We start from the raw sequence: 22,563 nt of genomic DNA, 5'->3' as shown, positions 1-22,563 counted from the left end.
GGTCCTAAGCATCATCATAGATTGCTAATCCACAGTCTGATCTACTAACAGACAAACCTATCATTCAGCTCTGGGTACTGGAATCATATGGTGGCCCTTGACACATTTGTCTGCCCTTCTCTAGGAATGGCTATTGCATTAAAATGAGAAGAAAGCAGTCTAAATTACCACTCAAGCTGTGACTGAGTCATGTCATAGCACTGTATTAATTTAAAAAAAAAGCAACATTTGTACAGAAATCAGTCATACTGATCACACAGTAATTACAAGAATGGCTGTCATGAGTTAACAGGATGGTTTTACACAAAAAACTAAACATAAGACAAGCTGCGTTTAAAGTTTACATTAAGTAAAAAACAATGAACATTTAAAAATTAAATAAGTATTGTGACCAAGATGCATGCAGAAAGCTGTAGGTACAAATTGTACACCTGGATGTTGTACAGAGTGCCAAGATGCAGTAGTATTGCTTCTCTCCTCCCCTTCTCCCTGGTAGTAAGTTAACTTCCACTAACAGATGTAATTAATTCAAACACATGATACACAAGGGTAAATCTTAGTCTGCAATACTTAACTTTACAACTCTAAAGGCAGGACACTGATCCTACTGGGAACCCTCTGCATAGGATGCATCCCTATTCATGATACTAGTAACACCAAATTTTTAAACTCCACCCAGTGGGCAGGAAGCTTCAGTGACAGCTGTACCTCAGAACTTTAAAATAGCAATTCCTGAATGTGAAATGATTTTATAAAGCACTTCCCCCATCAGTTATGGCATGAACAAATGACAGACAATTTAGATTCATGTTTGAATCCAATGTTTTCAGTAGAACTGTGTATAAACAAAGCAGTCGGACTTTCAGCCCTGAAGAGTTGATATACAGCTGCTTTACTGACTATAGGGAGCAGTAATCAAAAACAAATTAGGCAGAATAGTGCATGGAGTAAAACTAAGATTTTAAAGACCAAGATCACTAGGGGGGCATTACCCATTTTTAGGGGCTGCATCTATCACTCAGGCATGGTTATGGAAGTAATTTAACCAAAAAAAACAATTATTTTCTGGAAAAGCAGCCCCTCAGGGTAGGAGGGTCTACCCACTGAAAGTTCGCTCACATGGAGCAGCCATTTGTGTCAGTGAAACTTCTTAACAGATTAAAGTTTCTCTTAATGTTAACGGTCCAGGAGCTAACCTGGAATCATCTTAAAATATGGACTTGCTACAATTAGAGTAAAGCTGTGGCATTTGGTATGAATAATGTCCAGGAATCTGGCATCTTATCTTATGCAGTAGCAGTACTATGAAACTATTCCCCCACCACCACTTGCCCTCACTTTCTGCAAATACTGAGGCAAATGATTCCATAGTTAGACTAAAGATTTAATATGCACAAACTTGTACTTTAGACCCTAACATGTTTGCTCCATGATGGGAAAAGGTAGCCTTTCCATGCAAAGGAGCACTTTCTAGGAACAGTATGAGTAATTAACAGAAAGATGTCACACAAACACTTTTGTTCACACCAGGAAACTGGTGCCAGTTCCTGTGTCACTGAAGACCATCAAGTGTTTCTTGTGTTGGCAATCTGAATGTGCAAGGTATGGTTCCATTCAGGAAGTCCAGAGACTTAAAACAAGTGTGCCTATGTGAAATATGACAGCAGGTTTTCGAAGCTAGATCTATGCTTGTCTGTACTGGCATTCAGCTGTTTAATATTCACAAACAAGGCAAGGTAAGAGGAGGACACCTGCTAAAGCAAGACTATGCTAAGGTACTGAGGAGTAGGTGACATCCCTTTCTTTTTCCTGGGGTGGGGATGGGGGGGTAGAAGGTAAAACCAAAATCCTAGGCTAGAAGCCACTTGAATGGATTACACGGAAGATTGCACTCCAAAAGTTTCCTGAGAGGCATATACCATGTACAGGAATCCATCTTCATCCTTTTCGCTTTCGTACACCTCTGATATGGGGGTTGACACGCTCACCATGCTGTGTCCATTCACCAGTAAGAAGAAAGCCTGAGTGGAGTTCAGCTGCAGGCGTCGTCTGTTAAGCAAAGAGAGAGAAGGGAAGTGCGATGGTAATGGAACTTCGCGTTACCCCAGTATCATCTAACAAACGCTCATTTGTGGCTTCTCCACAAGCTGCGTTGGCGAGTGATGTGCTGGTGCACACTATACTCCTGGGGGAATTCTGTGCATCCACCGACACACAGAATTCATCTGTCTTCCACAGTTTTGTATTTTCCCGCACAAAAGGCCTCTGGCCTATGAAGTGCTGCAGTTCTGCCTTTTACCCACCAGGAGCCGCTGTGGTGCCAGAACAGCCAGCTGGGTTCAGCCTGCTGTTCTGGCGCCACAGAGGCCTCTGCTGGGCAAAAGGCAGAACTGCAGCACTTCTTAGACAAAATGTATTTTATGCAGGAAAATACAAAATTCTATGCCCAATGCAAACCACCTACCCACACCCAACACCCTCCAGGTTCACTCCTAGGCTCCTTCCCTCTCACTCAGCTCTTCCGGTCTCAACTCCCTAAAGCCTCTGCACTGCTTCTGACAGGAAATACTGTTCTGCATTGTAATTTAAATGAATTACACAAAGTTCTGTATTAATATGCCTAGTAAGCAATCAAAAAAAATTACCAGAATCTTTTTTTTGTCTGTATTGTTACAGACATACTTGCTGACAGATATTTTGAAATAAATCACCAAAATAATTGTACCTGGCATCATTATATCGTTATTTTGACAAATTCTGCATATTGTATTTTCAAATATTGCGTGCAGAATTTTTTATTTTGTGGTGCAGAATTCCTCCAGGAGTAACACTAATGGTCCTTGCAGACCTACTGGCATGCAGTAAAAATTTCCTAGTGAGCATTAACTTAGTCCTGTAAGCAGGACTACATCAGGCATGCCAGAAACAGTCAGTGCATGCCAGCACTGTTAGCGTGCCAGACAACTTACACCTAAGCTGTTTTGCACTAACACACCATGTAGACAAGCCCTGAAATAGAGGCTGAGGCTATGTCTACACTACCGCGGTAAGTCGACCTACACTACGCAACCCCAGCTACATGAATAATGTAGTTGGAGTCAACGTACCTTAGGTTGAGTTACAGCCGGGTCCATGCCGCGGTGGGTCGACAGGAGAAAAATCTCCCGTCAACTTACCTTACTCTTCTCATTGGGGGTAGAGTACAGGGGTCAACTGGAAAGCGATCTGCAGTCGATTTGGTAGGTCTTTACTAGACCTGCTAAATCGACCGCCAGTGAATCGATCTCAGAGCATTGATCCTGGCCATAGTGTAGACCTGCCCAAAGTCTCTTGTACAAGGCCTACATGGGAAAGTTTGCCAGGTTCGCCAGTGGGGTTAAAACAGCATAGTTATACTGCTACAAACCTGCCTGTGTAGACACTTATTCCAGTATAAAAGTGCCATTTTCAGCTTAGCTTGTCACTTAGGAAGGCGTTTAAACTAAACTGAGAAGAGGCAGTCTGACACTCGAAAGTGTCTGCATAAAGGTTACAGAATAACTATAAGTATACTGGTAGAACCACAAAAAAGTTCCTATGTAGACAAGGCCCAAAAGACTTTTGCATTTAGATTTAGTTAAGGAACCTCTTACTGTAACCGTATGAAACTGAGGCCCAGATTCACCCAATGACATCACCTGAACCCCCATGGGTAGCTGGAAGGGTGTTCTCGATTAGCACCCTAGACCTTTGGAATTCACTTCCTTATCATGTCTTCAGTGTGCATGCTAAGGCCCACCTTGCCCTTTGCCTGTGGGGAGACAGGTGTTTTCGGAGAGCTGATGAGGTAAACCCCCTGGGATTGTGTACTGTTAGCTTCTATTGTATTTGTTGTCCCTTGACTATCCATTTGAGAGGGGGAACTGAATATCTGTTTAGTATATTTTTAAAGATTGTCAAGAGTGCTGAGAGCAGTTGCCAGGGGTTCTTATTATAGTTGGTAAAAATCCAAAAGTGTAGAAATGGCTCATTTACTTAAATCAGGTAACTGCAAACATGAGATTAGAACTGTTTATCTGCATGCACAGTTTAGAAGTCAGGCCCTAGAGCCTGCAAAGCTGTGGAATTGGAAAGCCAGGTTACAGAGGGATAGCTCAGTGGTTTGAGCATTGGCCTGCTAAACCCAGGGTTCTAGGTTCAATCCTTGAGGGGGCCATTTAGGGATCTGGGCCAAAAATTGAGGACTGGTCCGGCTTTGAGCAGGGGGTCGGACTAGATGACCTCCTGAGGTCCTTCCAACCCTGATATTCTATGATTCTATGACACTGAAAGAATGAAGGATGGAATTATGTCTTTTACAAGCACTTGGAGAATCCAGGCTCAGCCTAACTCGAGGAGCTTTTCATTTCATATTCCCTGGAAAGCACCCTGACATTTTTAAACAAGTTGGCCTTTACAAGGTTACAGAGGAGGGGCCCAAATAGCCTTCTGTGGGACCACCAGTAAGGCTAAGCTTTTGGAACAAAGATCAGTGTTCATGATCATTGTGAATTTGAATAAGTCTGTGATCCCTGCAGCTTCTGTGGCCTCCAGGTGTTGCAATCTGGCATACATGGTTGCAGGGCTGCTCAGGTTTGGTGCATCCAGCTCTCCAGTGCCAATCAAATTTGGCCCTCTGCCTCCACTGCAATGCCTGGAGTGGGGAGCCAAGCTCAGCCTTGTGGGACAGGAACCACTGCTGTGGGGTTAGCTCACTCTCCAGCTCCTCCCCACCCTTTGTGACATATCCTTGTTTTCCCCCACACCTCTGCCATGACATGCATTACAATTTTCTGTAGAAAAAAACCCATAGCTTTGCCCATAAACATGAGGACTGAAGCAAGAAAAACATGCTTATTCTTAAGACTCTGGGCTTTGGAGTACACAGCCTTCTGCACTGGAGCAGATACATGCAGGATTAAAGTGAGGAGAAATGGGGAGCTTGAAAAGAAATTAATGCATTGTCATTCTGTTCCTGCCTGAGTATAGAGCTGAGGAGTCAGACTGCCTTCCAAAGCAGCCAGCAGCACATAAATACTCGTTCTACCACCCTAAGTCATTGGGGACAGAGCTGCTTCCTGCCAACTCTGCTTTTGGCTCTATCAGCTGTAGAGCTCTCAACAGAAGATTCCTTTACTCTTTTAGCTACAGCAGAGTAGAAGAGCCACCTTGAGCTCAAATTCTAACCACTCAGGTACAAAAGGTTTACTGAATGTAATAGCCAATGGACAGCACAGGAGGACGTTCCCGCAGAGTGGCTACAGTTTGGTATATGCAAAAGCACATAGGTAAGACCAAGACCAATTGCACAAAGTCATTAAAGGGCACTGAAGTCCAGCATGAAAATGGACAAAAAAACTGAGTAGCAGGAAGGCCTTTCAGCTAAGGCCTTGTCTACTCAGGGACACAGGAAAATTAATCTAAATTAACTTTGTATGAATTTAAAATGGATTAGTTAAACAGCCTTAAATCCATGTGTGGATGCTCTTATCTAGAATTAAGGTGGCTTTAATTTGGTTTCTCTTAATTCACTTCCGTATTTGTTTAATTCACTTCCAAATGGAATTAAGGTAAGAGAAACCAAATTAAAGCCACCTTAATTCTGAATCCACACATGGATTTGATACACTTTAGGTGGGAATGTAAAATAGATTAGTTAAGTGTTAATTTGGATTAAGAGTAACAGCCGTGTTAGTCTGTATTCGCAAAAAGAAAAGGAGTACTTCTGGCACCTTAGAGACGAACCAATTTATTTGAGCATGAGCTTTCGTGAGCTACACGAAAGCTCATGCTCAAATAAATTGGTTAGTCTCTAAGGTGCCACAAGTACTCCTTTTCAATTTGGATTAAGTTGTCCAGTGTGTCTCTGTGTAGACAAGTCCTACTGCTAAAGTAGGATCTTAATTTAAAAGTCTTTCAAACTGCTCCAAAATACTTTGGGACCCTAATTCTGAGGTCAGTTCCCACGTTTAGTAGTTCTTATGTAAGAATCTGAATTAGGTTATGACAGTAACAATCCCATAAGGGGGATTTTTACAGTACCATATGGGGAGGGTCTCTATTTCAGTATTTGTCCCAAAGACCATTCTAAAAGAAGTAGCTCACATATACAGTTCAGCCAGAGAAACAGCCACTCTATTCTTTAGAACAGTGTTTCTCAAACTGGGATCCACGGACCCCAGGGGTCACTGAGAGTACTCCAGGAGGTTCTCAGGCCCCACTGATCAATTCCTCCACCTTTCTCCTTCAACTCCTCCCTGTCCCTCTATCTCCTGGAGGCTACTGAAGCCAAACTGGAAGATTTTAGGTGCTAAAAGTCCAGTGGCACACCTGGGCTAAGGCAGGCTCCCTGGCTGCCTTGGCTCTGTGCCGTTCCTGGAAGCGGACAGCACACGGGGGAGTGGGGGAGCAGAGAGAAACCAGGAGGTCTCCACACACTGCCCAAGCGCTGACTCTGCAGCTCTCACTGGCTGGAAACTGTGGCCCATGGGAGCTGTGGGGGCGGTGCTGGCAGGTAGGGGCAGTGCGTGGTGACCTCCACCTCCATCCCCCGCCTAGAAGCTGCTGTCAGAGAGATGTGCTGGTCATATTCGGGAGCCGGCCGAGATAAGCACCGCCCAGCCAGAGCCTGCACCCCAACCCAACCCCCTGCCCCAGCCCAGAGCCCGCACTCAAACTCCCTTCCAGAGCCTGCACCTCACCCCAGAGTCCGCACCTCACCCCCACCCCCCCGCACCCAAACTCTGTCCCAGAGCCTACACCTCCTCCTGCACCCCAACCCCCTGCCCCAGCCTGGTGAAAGTGAGTGAGGAGAGAAAGCGACGGAGGGAGGGGGAGATGGAGTGAGCAGGAGACGGGAAGAGGTGGGGTGAGGCCAGGGCCGAGCGAGGGAGTTTGGGGGACCCTCAAAATTTTTTAAATGGGGGTCCTCGGGTTGCTAAGGTTTGAGAACTGCTGCTTTAGAACATTAGTGAAGCAACAAACTAGACTCAAAATGGTGAATGATACCGAACACTGATGACTACTTACTACCCTCAAATCAAATATCCTCTGCTTACATCAAGATAGGGAACTGTACATGGATCTCCTCTGCTGCACAGTAATGCCGTTATGCTACAGTAACATATTAAGGTTTTTTCTTTCTTTCTTCCTCCCCCCCCCAACTTCATCTTTGACTTTCCTCTGAAGCAACACAAAGCAAAAGCATTACAGTACTCAGCCACAGTCTCAGTAAGAAGCATGGATATCAAAGCCCCACAGTCTATGAATCTGTATTATGGGATTCAACATTTTCACTTAGGGCTTGTCCACACACAAACTAAAGGGCTGCTTTAGTTAGACCGAACATACTTAAAGTGCTTTGGCCCCCTAGTCGGGATGCAGCTATAGTGGTAGAGAGATGCTTTATTGCAGTGTAGCTATATTCTCAAATGTGAAAGGGAAACCATACTAGTAAAACTGCATCTCCACCAGAGGTTGTACTGGTATAGCAATTTGGATAAAAAAAGTTACACCCCTAACTGATAGTTATATTGGTACAAAAAACTGTAGTTTGTTTAAAGGGTGTCACAGGTGGCTGGCCCCTTAAAGTGGAGCCAGGGCCCAGTCTGCTCATTACAGAATTCAAGGAGAACAAGCCACAAATGTAGTGGGAAAAAAATAAGTGGATAAACTAAGCTAAACTCCATCTCCCTCAAGTATGAAATGGGTAAAGTCCGTTTCCCCACCCTTCTCCTTGACAACACTACTGGAACCAGTCATCTCAGCACACCTGTAAGCAGTTAATTAACATCACCTAGGCAATTAACTAATGAGTGCCTAGGCCTGATAAAAGGCTACCAGTGCTCCCTTGGAGGGAAGTATTGCTAGAGAGAAAAGCTACCTACCCAAGACTCCTAGGAGGAGAATGACAATTTTGACCTGTTAACCTTGCTACGTGGACATATGAAAGCAGTAAGTAAAAAGAGGCTAACTGGGGAGAAGCTGACTGAGGGCTACAGCTGGCCTGAATTGTAACCCTCCAAGGGGAGAGCTGTAGATGCCTCATCAGATGTGCTTGACTTTATTCTGCATGCTAATCCAGTGCCAGGAGACATGCTAGGGACCCATGAAGGTGAGAGAACATACTTGTTGGCATTAACCCCAGGGCTGAAGGTTAGACTTCAGGGGCTAAACTGGTGGAGAGAGGGGTTGTATTCTGTAAAAAGAGTTAATAAGATCCCACAACTAGGGCATCTTGTCCTCAATCCCTGGGTTTGAATAAGTCACTGAAAGCCCAAAAAGGGAGACAGAGGGCAGCAGGCCCACAAGGCCATGCTGTGCCACAAGGGGGCGAGCTTGAGGACATTGTCCTACCATAGTTATCCAAAGCATTCACTAGCTAGCAGATTAACACTGAACTATGACTTTATTTTGATCCACCGTGTTGTACTCAACCGTTAACATACCTGATAATTTTGATTAGTTCGCTCATGTTGACGTGATCTGGTACCAGGAACTTAGTTTTATCCAGAACTGGAAGCTGCTTCTCACCTTTGTACCTTTCAATAATGACCTGGAAGGAAAAAAGTTCTGAAGTAGCAGTTATAAGGCCGTGCAGGGGCTTGTTTCTGGTTATTTTATAACCCTACATTCAAGGGTAGAACACGCTGAACAACTGTGGTGGTAAGGAGCGGTTTTACCTTAGGCGTGGCAGTTCCTCCGCAGCCTGGTTGTAAATAATTACCTTCCTTCTACTCCGTTCACAAGTTTAAACGCGGGTACTGTTATAAAATTAGTCTGGTCTAGTGGCAGCGAGGACCTTCGCTCAATCAGAAAGAAGAACGGAACTGGTTTGGTTATCGAGAAATCAATGCAGTGCAGGAATAGTCCACGCCAGCTATTTCGGTTTCCATTTTAAGTGGCAAACCAGCTCTGTTGTAGAACACAGTCTTCTGGGCTACTTGCTAGTGAAGTGCAAGAACAGTGGAAAGTGTTTGATTTAAAAAACAAAAAAAACAAAAACCAGACACTTTGTAGAGGAACTTCAACTGGCTATGTCATCAGTTTTCAGCACTGGGAAACAGCTGAGAGCAAAGACCTCAAATTAAGTTATCCCCTAATTAAATTACTGCTGTTGCTTTCAGAGAAACAAAGTGCCTCCCACACTTTACTAACACCCCCTAAAGATCATTTTACACCATGACAGGGAGGAAAGGCAATTTTCATGCAAAGAATGGTAAATTAAGAAGAAAAATTAGCACCACATTATCCTTACTGGCATAGCTTCCTTTTGATTTTAAACTAGGGTGGCTTTTTTTTTTTTTTTTTGCGCTTTGCAGTTGCAAAGGCAAGATCAAGGCTGCCCATACAATGGAACTCAGAATTCACCACCCATACAATAGCCTAGTCAGAAGGAAATGGTAGCCTGGACAGGAGTCCTGACTTGCCTGAGTTACTACTGAGCAAATCCTAGAGAACACAGTAGCTCTCCCACCACTGACAGAGCTGCATCTAGAGCAGTAAGAGTCAAAAAATAAAGACACTTCTAGTTTCAAGAAGGAGACCGGTCCCATCAGCCAAAGTGAGGTGGAGTTGGCAGGACCTGTGGCTAACAGATGCTTCCAGCTATGGGTCACCTTTCTTGTGTAGACAGAGTGCAAGTGGGTGGCGCAGGAGCCAAGCTTTCAGAAGAAGCACTCCCACCAGGCCTCAGAAGGCTCTAGATAGAAGGGTTTTTTGGTTGTTTTTTTTTTTAGAAGATAGGAGTTGGCATATTTTTGGCAGCATGGATCCTTAGATGTAATTCAAATCAAAGCATAACTTAGCCCTTGTTCTTTAGGGTTACACTCCTGACAGGAGTTACTGAGTACTCTTCTATTATAAAGACAGGTCTTCAGTTTTTGCATCTAAAGAGTTGCACATAGGATTCTCATTGGACTGTGGTTCTGTTACAAGTCGCATTATACCATACACACCATATTTCACCTGATTAGCAGCAGCCACCAGCTAGCACGTTGGTCATTGGTTGCCAGTCTGAGGATTACTTCCTCAAGACCAGGCCACCCCTGAAAGGAATAATCTTTTATTCCTACAGACCCAGAGGATTCCTAATACATTTTGGCCTTTCTTCCCTTCTGTGGTAAGAAAGGTAAAGTTATTAATCACTTACTGGTATTTTTGTTGGATGCTGATCTCGAATCAGTCGCACATCTTCTACTCTTTGCTCTGTGGGAGGAAAAAATATTGCCCATCTAAATGCTCAGATACACGCTACATTGGTTTTGTTCTAAGCCTCAGGGATACAAGGTATGCTATTTCCATGGGCTCTTACTTGCTAGTAGGCTTTTTGCTATAAAAAAAAAAGAGGTAAAGAATTTACTCAGAGGAAAGAACCGGTTCAGTCAAGGCAACTGTCTAAAATAAAGCAATGATAAATACCAACTCTCCAATCAGGGATGACTGTTCTGTGACCAGAAAGATGACTACTAAACTCATTTTGGCTGAGAAACCTATACTGTCTTAATGCAGAATGCGATGCCCACTAAAGCAAAGGACATTTAATCACATGAATTTGCCGCATCTATTCCTGTTATCCCTTATCCTATATTCCTGTTTAGGAAACTTAACATGACACTATCCTAGGTTTAATGTTGTGTTCCTGAAGAGGGAGTTGCTGGCTATATACTGGCATGTAGTCTTAGCTCTTAGATCAATGTCCACTTAACACTGTACATTTGAATTAGTTATCCATTTTCCATTAATTGCATACCACGTCACCCATGCTGATGGTGCTGTTCTTCGAACCTCTGGCTTGTTCAGTATTTACCCATGCCAGTTCACAAGACAAGGTTAGTTTCCTTTTAAAGGGAGGTATTAGTAGCACAGACTTAACACGCTGGGCAAAACGGAAGTCAGACCTGGTGTAAACGGATACAATTACTTTCAAGTTAGTTATGCCTGCTTACACCGGGCCTGAATTTGGACTTGCCATGAACTCAGACTTTATCTCCACTTCTCTCTGCTTTATGGGCCATGTCCCTCTATAAATACCTCTTGCAGAAAAAGGACTAAAGGCTACAGTACAGCCTAGATGCATTAGTAGACTCCTGTAATAAGAACAGATCTTCAGGGGTGTTGCTGACCATTCTTCCTCTCCCATCAACTGAGCCCATTACCTTTTATTCTAAGGTAAGGACTGATTACCTGGCCTGTCATTCAATCAACTGCTTTTCAGAGCTATTCTTTGGTCCCTGCTAAGATCTCATGTATCCAACAATTACATGCAAGTTTTCTATGTGATTAGTAATGACATGCAGCACATGTGACTCATGATTTTAAAATTAAATTAGTCTAACAAGAATCAAGCAAACCTAAAGCTTCTAAAGAGCAGGTCTGCAGTGATATGTGGGAATTAATGACTTCCCAAAACTTAAGATCTTTATTACAAACTTCCTGGTGCTCAAGACCCCCAATACCAAAATTAACTTTCAGTAGAGACCAGTTCTAATTCACTGAGTTCCAGATAAACACTACCCACAGTCCTTAGGGTCCACCATTACCATGTCTGAGGACAGAAAAGTATGCTATTAAGCAATATCCAATCTTAAATTTACCAGAAATAGGACTGTGGGGGGGGGGGGGGGGGAGAAGAGAAGGAACAGTAATCCTCAACCAACCAAATAAACTTGGCTTTAGTTTCTTTTCTGTTGAAAGAGATGAGCTTAGACATGGGAATTCTGTTTGATTCTAGCACTAATAGGGTAGAGTAGAAGCAGCACAAAATGGTAGCCAGACAAATCTCTCTGACTACTGTGTATGGCATGTTCAAAATCAGGCCTCAGTAAGTTACAGATAAAAGCTGTACTCTGACTGCATTAGTTGTAGTAGCAACTAATTGGCTGCCATCCTAGCTGAACTTAATACCTGGGACTGAAGCTGTTGATAGGAATGGGGGGGGGGGGGAGGAACGGCTTTTGGAGGGAAGCTGATGTTGGTATTTGAGGCTCCAGAACAGAGGTGGGCACACTTCAGCTCACAGGCCATATCCGGCCCATGGGACCATCCTGCCCGGCCCTTGAGCTCCTGGCCAAGGAATCTAGCCCCTGGCCCCTCCCCTGCTGCTACACCACTGTGTGGGCAGTGCAGCTTGCTCTGCCTGGGCAGCAGCTGGGTCGGAGGTTCTGAGGGGGCGGGAAGTGGAAGGGGGCAGGGACCAGGTTGTTTGGGGGGCACAGCCTTCCCTACCCAGACCTTCATACGGTTTTGCACCCTGATGTGGCCCTCGGGCCAAAAAGTTTGCCCACCCCTGTTCCAGAAGAAAGGACAGATTAGATTGGTAAAATTTGCCAGCAACATCAGTACAGACACTAGCTAGAGTACAAGGGAGTGACTGTGGAGGGGCTGCTGAGTATAGTTAGACTCCAACCCAGAGACAGATGCAGGAAGAATCTGGACCAATGATTTCCATCAATTTTATTTTGCATAGAAAACTTTGCACTTCAAGTGGAATAGGCTGTGCTGCCAATTCTTGTTTTAAGAAAATGGCGGCTCCAGGAGCAATAAAAAGGAGATAGTATTCCAGTCCTCCTCCCTGATCTCTATGAACAGATCAAAGAATGCAGCCCCTTCAAGCTTTTTGACTCCAGGAAGTGTGTTGGCACCATTCTAGCAAACTGTGCTTTAAACCCGTGCTTACTGAAAGGGACTAATCTAGGTTCCCCAGCCAACATTAAACAGGGTATTTTATGCTTTGAAGAACTAAACAGGGATGCAAGGAATGCATTTTAGTCATCTTACAGACTTTTAAGTGGAGAATTATTTCCACATGTTAGAATTAAAAACTGAAAGTGGAATTTAATTCTCATGTCAACATCACAGCGGAAGTTAGATGCTCAACCCTGACAGGAAGGGGTTACATACCTAATTCCAGGCATACAATGAAGAGAGGGGTTTTCTGGCACCTGGGAGTTCTGCAGTCAATAATGGATTACGTGGACATGTAATATCACCAGCCCAAGAATCTAATTCTGCAGTACATTTCATCCTTTTGTGAGGATGAGTCTCAACACCACCATGCCACAAAACTCCTTTAACCAATAGTTTTCAGGATCCCGTTCCATTTGAAAGCATAGCCCTGTTGCTACCATGCTTGCCAACCCACAGACAGGTTCCCCGGCCTGCTGATGTGGAACAAGTACCACACCATACGAAATGAAAATAAACCACACTATAACCTTTGCTTTCATTTTCTGCAGTGTGGCAGCAAGACAAAGCTAGGATTCTTGTTCCACTCGAGCAAGCGGGGAAACCACTTGAGACAGAAGTATAACAACAACAGAGAGCCTCTAATCTTGTCCCTGCTTAAAAAAAAAAAGGGGGGGGGGAGGGGATTGACATTTTAAAGCCAAGCCTCCAATGCCAGCTGCAGTGCCAACCGTTTTAATGCATGTTAAGCTGCCCAGCACTACATCTTTGGGTAGCCTTTTGTTGCAACTCCTTGTAATAAGGTGGTTATCTGACTCCCTCACTAATTCCTCTTCAAAATTAGGGCACTGGCGTCCCATGCAGTTCCTCCTGCTCTGTCAGGGCCAGGTCCCCCTCGGCGGACTGTTGGATCAACAAGGATGGGTTTTAAAAACAAAAAAAAGCCTAGCCTGTGAGTCACCAGCACTTGACTCCCGCGCCCCCCGGGAGGACTCAGTCGAGAGAAGTGACACCGGGTCTGGGCTGCGCCTGGGAGCAACAAGGGGGGGTGGGGGGGCCATGACGCGGTTCCTTCACTTCAACACCACGGCACGGCCGCTCCGGGCGGGCAGGTCCCCACGGCGGCCGGGCCCCGGAGCGATGCCGGCCCGGGGCGGGCGGCACCTCCCGAGGCCGGGCACGGGGGGTTGGGGGGGGTGAAGCCCCTCAGGAGAGAGCGGGGGTCCCCCCCTTTGTACCGGGCCCAGAGCCCCCTCCCCCGCTAATCACCCCCCCTCACACACCGCAGCCCCCCCCGGCCGGGGGAGCGGCCCCTCCCACGCCGCGAAGCGGGCCGCCGCCGGTACCCGGGCCCCCCTGCCGGCCGCTCGTCCCCCCGCGGCCCGGTCCTCACCGAAGGTGCGGCGCTGCTTGAAGCTCTTCTCGGAGGGCATGGCGGCGGCGCGGCTTGGCCCAGCCCGGCCCGGCTCCAGCGGCTACTGGCGGCGCCGCTCCGCCCCTGCCTCCACCACCACCCCCCGCAGGGCCTGCTCGCCCGCGCGTCACAGGGGGCGGGGCCCGGCGCCTGCCCCCGGCGCCATCTTGAGTGTGGCGGAGCTGCGGCGGGGGCCCTGCGCGTGCGCGCAACAGAGGGAACGCGGCGGTGCTCAGCCGCGAAGGCCGGCCCGGCCCCGCCCCTCACGTGCGGCCTGAGTAACAAACCGGCCCCTAGTCGCCCCAGGCCAGCGCCAGGCCTCGTGCGTCACAGGGGGAGCTCGGCCCAAGGCTGCCCCACGATCTCAGCAGCCACAGCCCCTCCCCCACGATGCGCCGTCACGAGCAGCACCCTCCACCACGTACCCCCTCACCAGCCCCATCACAATACTCCCCTCACGGCCCCCTTGCGGCCCCCCCCGGAACCCCCTCACCAGCCCCAGCATCCCCCCACCTCCATCGCAATACTCCCCTCACGACCCCCTTGCCGGCCCCCCCCCGGTACCCCCTCGCCACCCCAGCATCCCCCCACCTCCATCGCAATACTCCCCTCACGGCCCCCTTGCGGCCCCCCCCGGAACCCCCTCACCAGCCCCAGCATCCCCCCACCTCCATCGCAATACTCCCCTCACGACCCCCTTGCCGGCCCCCCCCGGTACCCCCTCGCCAGCCCCAGCATCCCCCCACCTCCATCGCAATACTCCCCTCACGACCCCCTTGCCGGCCCCCCCCCGGTACCCCCCTCGCCACCCCAGCATCCCCCCCACCTCCATCGCAATACTCCCCTCACGGCCCCCTCGCCAGCCCCAGCATCCCCCCCACCTCCATCGCAATACTCCCCTCACGGCCCCCTTGCGGCCCCCCCCGGAACCCCCTCACCAGCCCCAGCATCCCCCCACCTCCATCGCAATACTCCCCTCACGACCCCCTTGCCGGCCCCCCCCGGTACCCCCTCGCCACCCCAGCATCCCCCCACCTCCATCGCAATACTCCCCTCACGACCCCCTTGCCGGCCCCCCCCCGGTACCCCCTCGCCAGCCCCAGCATCCCCCCACCTCCATCGCAATACTCCCCTCACGGCCCCCTCACCAGCCCCAGCATCCCCCCACCTCCATCGCAATACTCCCCTCACGGCCCCCTTGCCGCCCCCCCCGGAACCCCCTCACCAGCCCCATCGCAATACTCCCCTCACGGCCCCCTTGCCGGCCCCCCCGGTACCCCCTCGCCAGCCCCAGCATCCCCCCACCTCCATCGCAATACTCCCCTCACGGCCCCCTTGCCGGCCCCCCCCGGTACCCCCTCGCCAGCCCCAGCATCCCCCACCTCCATCGCAATACTCCCTTCACGGCCCCCTTGCCGGCCCCCCCCGGTACCCCCTTGCCAGCCCCAGCATCCCCCCACCTCCATCGCAATACTCCCTTCACGGCCCCCTTGCCGGCCCCCCCCGGTACCCCCTTGCCAGCCCCAGCATCCCCCACCTCCATCGCAATACTCCCTTCACAAGCCATAAGCCTAGTGTATGGGGACAACTCATCCCATGAGCCTGGCCGGGCCACAGCCTCACCCCCCTGCGATGCCTCCCATCAGCCTCCCTCACACCCCATGCCTTCTCACCAGCTCCCCACACACTGCCATACCAACCTCAGCCCCCCCCCCACATAGACCATGGTGCCCCCACATGCTGCCCACTCACCACGCCCATGCCAGCCACAGCTACTCCCATGATACCCCCACCAGCACCATGCCAACCTCTTCGTGTGATGTCTCCATCAGTGTCACAACCGCCACATATAGCACCTCCCAGCACCACACTGACCACAAACTGTCCCCTGGCATCATACCAACCTCCAAATGCCAGCACTTGGTGTTCCCACTCCCATCTAAACATCCCCATGACAACCATAGCCCCCTCCATGTAATTTCCTCCCACAGGCCTACACTAGCAAAGCCCAGCCATGTTGCTGGGTTCAGCAAATACTGTAACTGGATGCCCTAAGATGAGTTTAATTGTACCATATGGGGACCACTCGGACTTTGTCTTTGTTATCATCACCCTTACGTTTCCAACCATCGCAGCTCTAATTCTATTTGTGCTAGAACAGTAGAGACCAGACACTGGCGGTTTAAGCATTGTGTGATTACTTGTCCTCCTCTATATCTGATCAAGATAGGATATGGGTTTGTTACTGCCCCTAGTTACTGAGCCTGGCTCTTTATGTCTTTATAACTAGTGAGACTCATGCTTTCAACCCTAGAGGTCCCTCCCAGGTTCAATCCCCTTGGTGGCAGAGATGGTCTCTCTCACACTAGCACTGTGGTAGCACAAGAATAGGAATAAATACTTGTATACACACAGCTTCTGGATCTAGCTTCGAGACAGTTTCCCAGTCTGTAAGGGCATCTCCTGCAGCTAAACAACAGCTAAAACAATTCACTCCTCCCCATTCAGTTCACCTCTTCAGAGGTCACCTGCTCATCCCTACCCCACCCCGCCACGCACACAGACTCACCACATCTCACAGAGCAGGTGTATATTGCACAACCTAAATGGCACCATTAAAATGCAGATGCTATTATGACAAACCTGATCAGCAGTCCTCTCATCTAGCCATTATTTTGTCCTTCCCAGACCCTTTGCCTAAGGGTGAGTGATTACTTCTCTTTTCCTAGAGGCATGAAGCATGTTGATAAATGCAAAGTAATGCACATTGGAAAACATAATCCAACTATACATATAAAATGGTGAGGTCCAAATTAGCTGTTACCACACAAGAAAGAGATCTTGGAGTCACCATGGATAGTTCTCTGAAAACATCCACTCAATGTGCAGCGGTAGTCAAAAAACCTAACAGAATGTTGGGAATCATTAAGAAATGGATAGATAATAAGACAGAAAATAGCATCTTGCCTCTGTATAAATCCATGGTATGCTCACATCTTGAATACTGCGTGCAGCTGTGGTCACCCATTTAAAAAAAGATATATTGGAATTGGAAAAGGACAACAAAAATGATTAGGGGTATGGAATGACTACCATATGAGGAGAGATTAATAAGACTGGGACTTTTCAGCTTGGAAAAGAGATGACTAACGGGGGAGGGGTATGATTAAGGTCTATAAAGTCATGACTGGTGTGGAGAAAATAAGGAAGTGTTGTTTACTCTTTCTCATAACACAAGAACTAGGGGCCACCAAATGAAATTAATAGGCAGCAGGTTTAAAACAAAAGGAAGTATTTCTTCACACAAAACACAGTCAACCTGTGGAACTCCTTGCCAGAGGATGTTGTGAAGGCCAAGACTATAACAGGATTCAAAAAAGAAAGGTCCATCAATGGCTATTAGCCAGGATTGGCAGGGATGGTGCCGCTAGTCTCTGTTTTCCAGAAGCTGGGAATGGGTGACAGGATGGATCACTTGATGATTACCTGTTTTGTTCATTCCCTCTAGGTCACCCAGCATTGGCCACTGTCGTAAGACAGGATACTGGACTAGATGGACCTTTGGTCTGACCCCAGTATGGCCGTTCTTATGACATTAAGCAACAATCCCAGTCCCAATCAGGCTTGGTAATATGGGCTGCGTCCCCACAACTGTATCAAAACACCATCAATGGCATTATTTAAGTTTAAGGTTGCAAGGACACCCCCCCCCCATCATCTACTTTGACCTGTATATCACAGGTCACCCACACCACCCCAACACCTGCGCAAACACACTAAACCCAACAACTGAAATGAGACAAAGTATTACAGCCCATGGGAGACTACACTATTATGTGCCATAGGCAGAGAGTAGGAGCGACTGAAGTGCACCATTGCCTGAGGCTCCCTGTAAGATATACCCAGAGAATCCTGGCAAGTGACCTGTACCCACTTGCTGCAAAGGAAGGCAAAAACAAACAAACAAAAAAACAACCCCTCCGCCCCCAAGGTCACTGCCAATCTGACCAAGGGGGAAATTCCTTCCTGACCCCACATATGGTGATATGTGAGCAAGAACCAGACAGGGAAGCACCAGGAGAGAGAATGCTCAGTGCCACGTCAGAGCCTTGGCCCTCCCTGTCCAATGTCCCTTCTCCAGCTATAGCCATTGCATGCTTCAGAGGATTTTAAAAATAGAAGATATAGGGGAGGGAGAATCCCTTCCTGACCTCGGCAAGTGGCCGGCTGAAATCCTGAAGCAAGGGTTTTTAGGAACATAAAACAAACTGGAAGTGAGCCCCAGGGCTGTTGAGTCCTGTCCCCTGCCAACAGGTTTTCTGCCTCTGAGAGAACAGCCACTTACTAAGTCAGAACAATCTTCAGGGTATTTGATTTTATAATACAAAGCAAAATAAGTGTATTTCCCCTGCTCTTATAACACAAAACAGCTGAACCATTTTAGCCTAAATTTCCAAAATACATCCTCTTCTGGGGTGGGGTGGAACCAAGAAAAGTTTACTTCTAAGGGACTATTTTGTTTGTAGAATTGAACACAGGAATTTATCACAAAATTTGCCTTCTCATAGCCTTAGCATTGACCCCAGCTCAGTTAATATGTATTTTTATTTATTCCTATTAACACAGACTGCATAAAAACAGTTTAGCTTGTCAAGGAGACGGAGGGGGGGGGGGACAAGGGGTAGGAGACTTTAAGGTCTGGAAGCAGTTTATTTTAAGCATAAGAAAGTTGCATGATTCAGTATTTCCATGGTGCATTTAGGCTTTATCTACACTAAGGGCTTATCTCCATGTACAGTGATACAGCTGCATCTGTAGAACTTTAGTGAAGACACTCCTATGCTGACGGGAGAGCTTCTCCCATCAGCATAGTTAATCTACCTCCCGAGAGGCGGTAGCTATGTTGGCGGGAGAAGCTCTCCCATCAACACTGCACTGTCTGCACGGGGGGTTAGGTCCGTATAACTATGTCGCTCAGGGGACGGATTTTTCACACCCTTGAACAACGTAGTTATACTGATATAGGTCTGCAGTGTAAATCTGGCCTAAGGAAGTGCAACAGTATCTCACATGTTCAGCTGCAAATGCTAGCATACAGTTGCTGTGCCTCACCTAGAGAATTTTATTAGGTACAGCTAAGTAACTCCGTCTGGCACCTTTAAATCCTAGTCTAGACCAATCTTCATTTTGAAACCTGGACCAAGCCATATCAATGTATCAAACTTGTTAGAACTGTAGCAGAATCCAAACAATTCAGTTGCAAACCCAGTTTTCATTTATGCCTGCCCAGCCACCAGCCTCTGCTAAAATCAAACTGTTTTTAATTTTAACTGCCTTATACAGTACTATAAGCTATCGGGGTGACCCATGACCTTGCCATGATGGTGCATTAAAGTCAGTGCTCCTTCTGCAGCCAGTCAGACAACATTCTGAACAAGATGAGAATACTTCAGTACATTGGGGATCCCTGAATCAACTGGTTGATGAGTTGGTGATTACTTGTAGCATGGTTACAGTTTCTAGGAAGGAAATATAAATTAAAATTACAGGATGCCCTGTTCTCATTTTGAAAGGAAGGCTCAGTAGGCACCTTATGATTCAAGGCCAAGTATTTCTGGTAGCTATATAATCATAGGATGAGATCACTACAAAACGCGACTGACTGCTCTGAGAAAGACAGCCCTGAGATCTATAATGTTTACACCTATCATACAGAGAAGAGCAGCTGAAACAAGTTGGCTGATCATCATGAGGGAGGTTGGTGTGCATTTAAAATCTAAACTATAGGAATACAATCTATGCTTGACCCCTCTGCCCACTGATTGAAAACTAGGGAGATCCCTTTTAAAAGAGACGGCTTTTAAAAGCTGTTCACAGCAAGTGGCTCACTGTTGGAGCCACTCCATCTCTGAATAAGAAAAATCATCCTTAGCTTTAGACATTACACAGAATTAGAATTCACGATATTCTCTGAATTGCTGTTCTCTCATGGACTGCAGGCAGCGGTACAGGAAATACCAATTCCATTAGCACTTTGGGGGCCAGCTACCCAAAACTAATCAGCACCCAGGAGCTCTTACTAACTCAGGGGGAGTTAGTGGGTGCAGAGCGCTTTTTTAAAATTGGAGTATTGATTTGGTGCCTGAATGGGAGAAGAGCACTTTTGAAAATCTGGCCCATATAACATTTTTAACACACGCATCTTAATGCACTTTACAAAAAGGGGTATTGTTATCTCCACTTCTTCACAGAGGGGTCATAAAGGACAGAGAGGTGAGGTGACTTACCCTACTCTGCAGGTCAGTGGCAGAGCTCGGCCTAGGTCCTAGCTCTGATTCCCATGCTCTATCCACCAGGTCACACGAGCTGTCAAACCTGAAATAGAACACACAAGGCATTGGCCATGGTGTCGTTTGTTAGAAGGCAGCTCTGGGCAGGATTACAGAGGCCCACATTTGGAGAATCCTATGCCAAGACTTTCTTTTCTGTAGACTGCAGCAGAATATTTCAGTCCTGGGAGAGACATTATGTATTAGCTTTGATTCCAACTTACATAGATTCCATCGACTGAGTCTTAAAGGCTACAGGGATGACACAAGCAAAGAGAACCAATACTGACACAGCAAAAAACACCTTTACCTGTCTGCTATACAATAGCAGATCCAATTAGACAAGGGAATATTTTCCCTGTTGGGACCTGCCGCTGGGAAAAAGCTGATCCTGTGAAATTCCTTACCTGCCCTCTTTTTAGAGCAATAATATATTTAAATTAAAGACACTAGAATGGCAGAGAATAGCCACCTACCTCCGCCTTTATCCAACCAGCCATAGGTCAGAGTCCACAATCATTCTCCCTTAGAAAGTGATTATCACACATCAGTAATGATAAACTGGCTTCTGAGGGAACATCTACACTACACTTTGGGGTGAGCCTCCCAGCCTGGGTCTATAGACTTAGGCTAATGGGGCTCACACTAGCACTCTGTAAACAGTCGTATAGCCAGTTCTTTAGAGTGATAGCACGCTCTCCTCCAGGAAACTCACTCAGTGTCCTGCCCCGCGGCTCTCTCTCCAACATGCCCTCTCTGGAGAAAACCTAGCTGTTTCAGGAGGAAGCTGTCTGCTTTTCATCCCAGCAGAACTGTCTGGGCCAACACATAATCTGCCCTTGTGCCTTCTGTCTCCCCTTACCCTTGTAAACCAGCTTTCTCTGCTGTAGAATAAGCCATTCCTCAAGCATTTGACTGGGCCACCCTCCTCCCAGTATTGTCCAGGAGTAATCTTTCCCCCAGACTCACCTGTCCCAGAGGAATCGCCATATCACAAGCCTCTTCTTGTTAAACCCTTGGCTACTGTCCTCCAGAATGGTTTGCTAAATCTTTGACTAGGACAAATATAACAAAAAGTACTTCGCACAACACACAGTCAACCTGTGGAACTCATTGCCAGGGGATGTTGTGAGGGCTAAATTTATAACTGGGCTAAAAATCAATTAGACAAGTTCATGGAGGATAGATCCATCAATGGCTATTAACCAAGATGATCTGGGATGCAACCCTATGCTCTTGGTGTCCCTAAACCTCAAATTGCAAGAAGCTGGGACTGGATGACAGCGGATGGATCACTGGAAATTACCCTGTTCTGTTTATTACCTCTGAAGCATCTGGCACTGGCTGCTGCCAGAAGACAGGATACTGGCTAGATGGCCCACTAGTCTAACATAGTATGGTGTTTTTATGTTCTTAGGACTAGCCCATCACCACTGCAGACTTGGAGGGGCACCTTTTGAATCAATATTCTTGACATTTGAACTACAGTTACTATCTTAAAACAAAAAATCTTTGTGTATAGTCTACTTTCACAAAACCCAAGCTGGGAAGCAGTGGCTAACTCCCTCCTTTAAATCAAGTAGATCTTTCATGGCAGTCGCCTGAGGAAAGCTCACCTCCCAGGACTCCATCACATGTCCATACGAGCTAAGTGACAGCACATTGAAATATATTTCACAGTCAGAAGTACAAACCCGTTCCAAACTTCCCTGGTGTTTAAAGGGGTTTTATACTGTATGGGAGAAGTTTATTCCTTTGCTCTAAGGACTGCACTTCTACTATTGCTAAATAGAGGGTGTTAGTCTCCAGAGTTGTCAGGTCAGCACCTGACACCAACATTAAATCCACACACATTGAGGGGAAAAACATTGAACAACTTTACAGGTGAAAGTCCGTAAAATGAAGGGAAGGAAACTATTGCACTCTATTGCTGGTCACTACAGTGCGGTTTACTGTTTAACCAATGTCCTCGCACAGAAAAAATGTGGCAATTTGTTTCTTCCTCCCCTTCGCTTCCCTTTCCCCACCCCCACTCCCCAAAAGAAAGAGAAAGTTCAGCTAACAGATGCAGCTGGTGAGAGATTCTCTGAATGTTTGTGAATTATCTAGTGTTTTTAT

At 47.0% G+C, this 22,563-nt stretch overlaps 1 protein-coding gene across 1 annotated transcript; it reads right to left on the bottom strand.

Annotated features, from left to right (window-relative positions):
- Positions 1-187: 187 nt before the first annotated feature.
- Positions 188-14,245, bottom strand: MAP1LC3B (microtubule associated protein 1 light chain 3 beta). Its single transcript, XM_073308145.2, has 4 exons — positions 14,096-14,245; positions 10,169-10,224; positions 8,466-8,572; positions 188-2,049 (listed from the first exon to the last, which is right to left on the bottom strand). Exons 1-4 carry the CDS (start codon positions 14,133-14,135, stop codon positions 1,875-1,877), a joined length of 378 nt encoding a protein of 125 aa, XP_073164246.1. The 5' UTR covers positions 14,136-14,245; the 3' UTR covers positions 188-1,874.
- Positions 14,246-22,563: the final 8,318 nt, after the last annotated feature.

Source organism: Lepidochelys kempii, chromosome 12, assembly GCF_965140285.1.
Source record: "Lepidochelys kempii isolate rLepKem1 chromosome 12, rLepKem1.hap1, whole genome shotgun sequence".
Lineage (NCBI taxonomy): Eukaryota > Metazoa > Chordata > Testudines > Cheloniidae > Lepidochelys > Lepidochelys kempii.
Note: the sequence above shows the minus strand (reverse complement) of the source record. Positions and strands in the feature narration are given on the sequence as shown.

What these genes read in the sequence shown, in the direction of transcription:
- MAP1LC3B (XM_073308145.2), bottom strand. Translation starts at nt 14,135, where the DNA reads ATGCCCTCCGAGAAGAGCTTCAAGCAGCGCCGCACCTTCG. An exon ending in CAAGCAGCGCCGCACCTTCG is followed by an intron (nt 10,225 to 14,095) that starts GTGAGGACCGGG and finishes TTCCTCCCACAG; the next exon opens with AGCAAAGAGTAGAAGATGTG. An exon ending in GAACTAATCAAAATTATCAG is followed by an intron (nt 2,050 to 8,465) that starts GTATGTTAACGG and finishes TTTGCTTAACAG; the next exon opens with ACGACGCCTGCAGCTGAACT.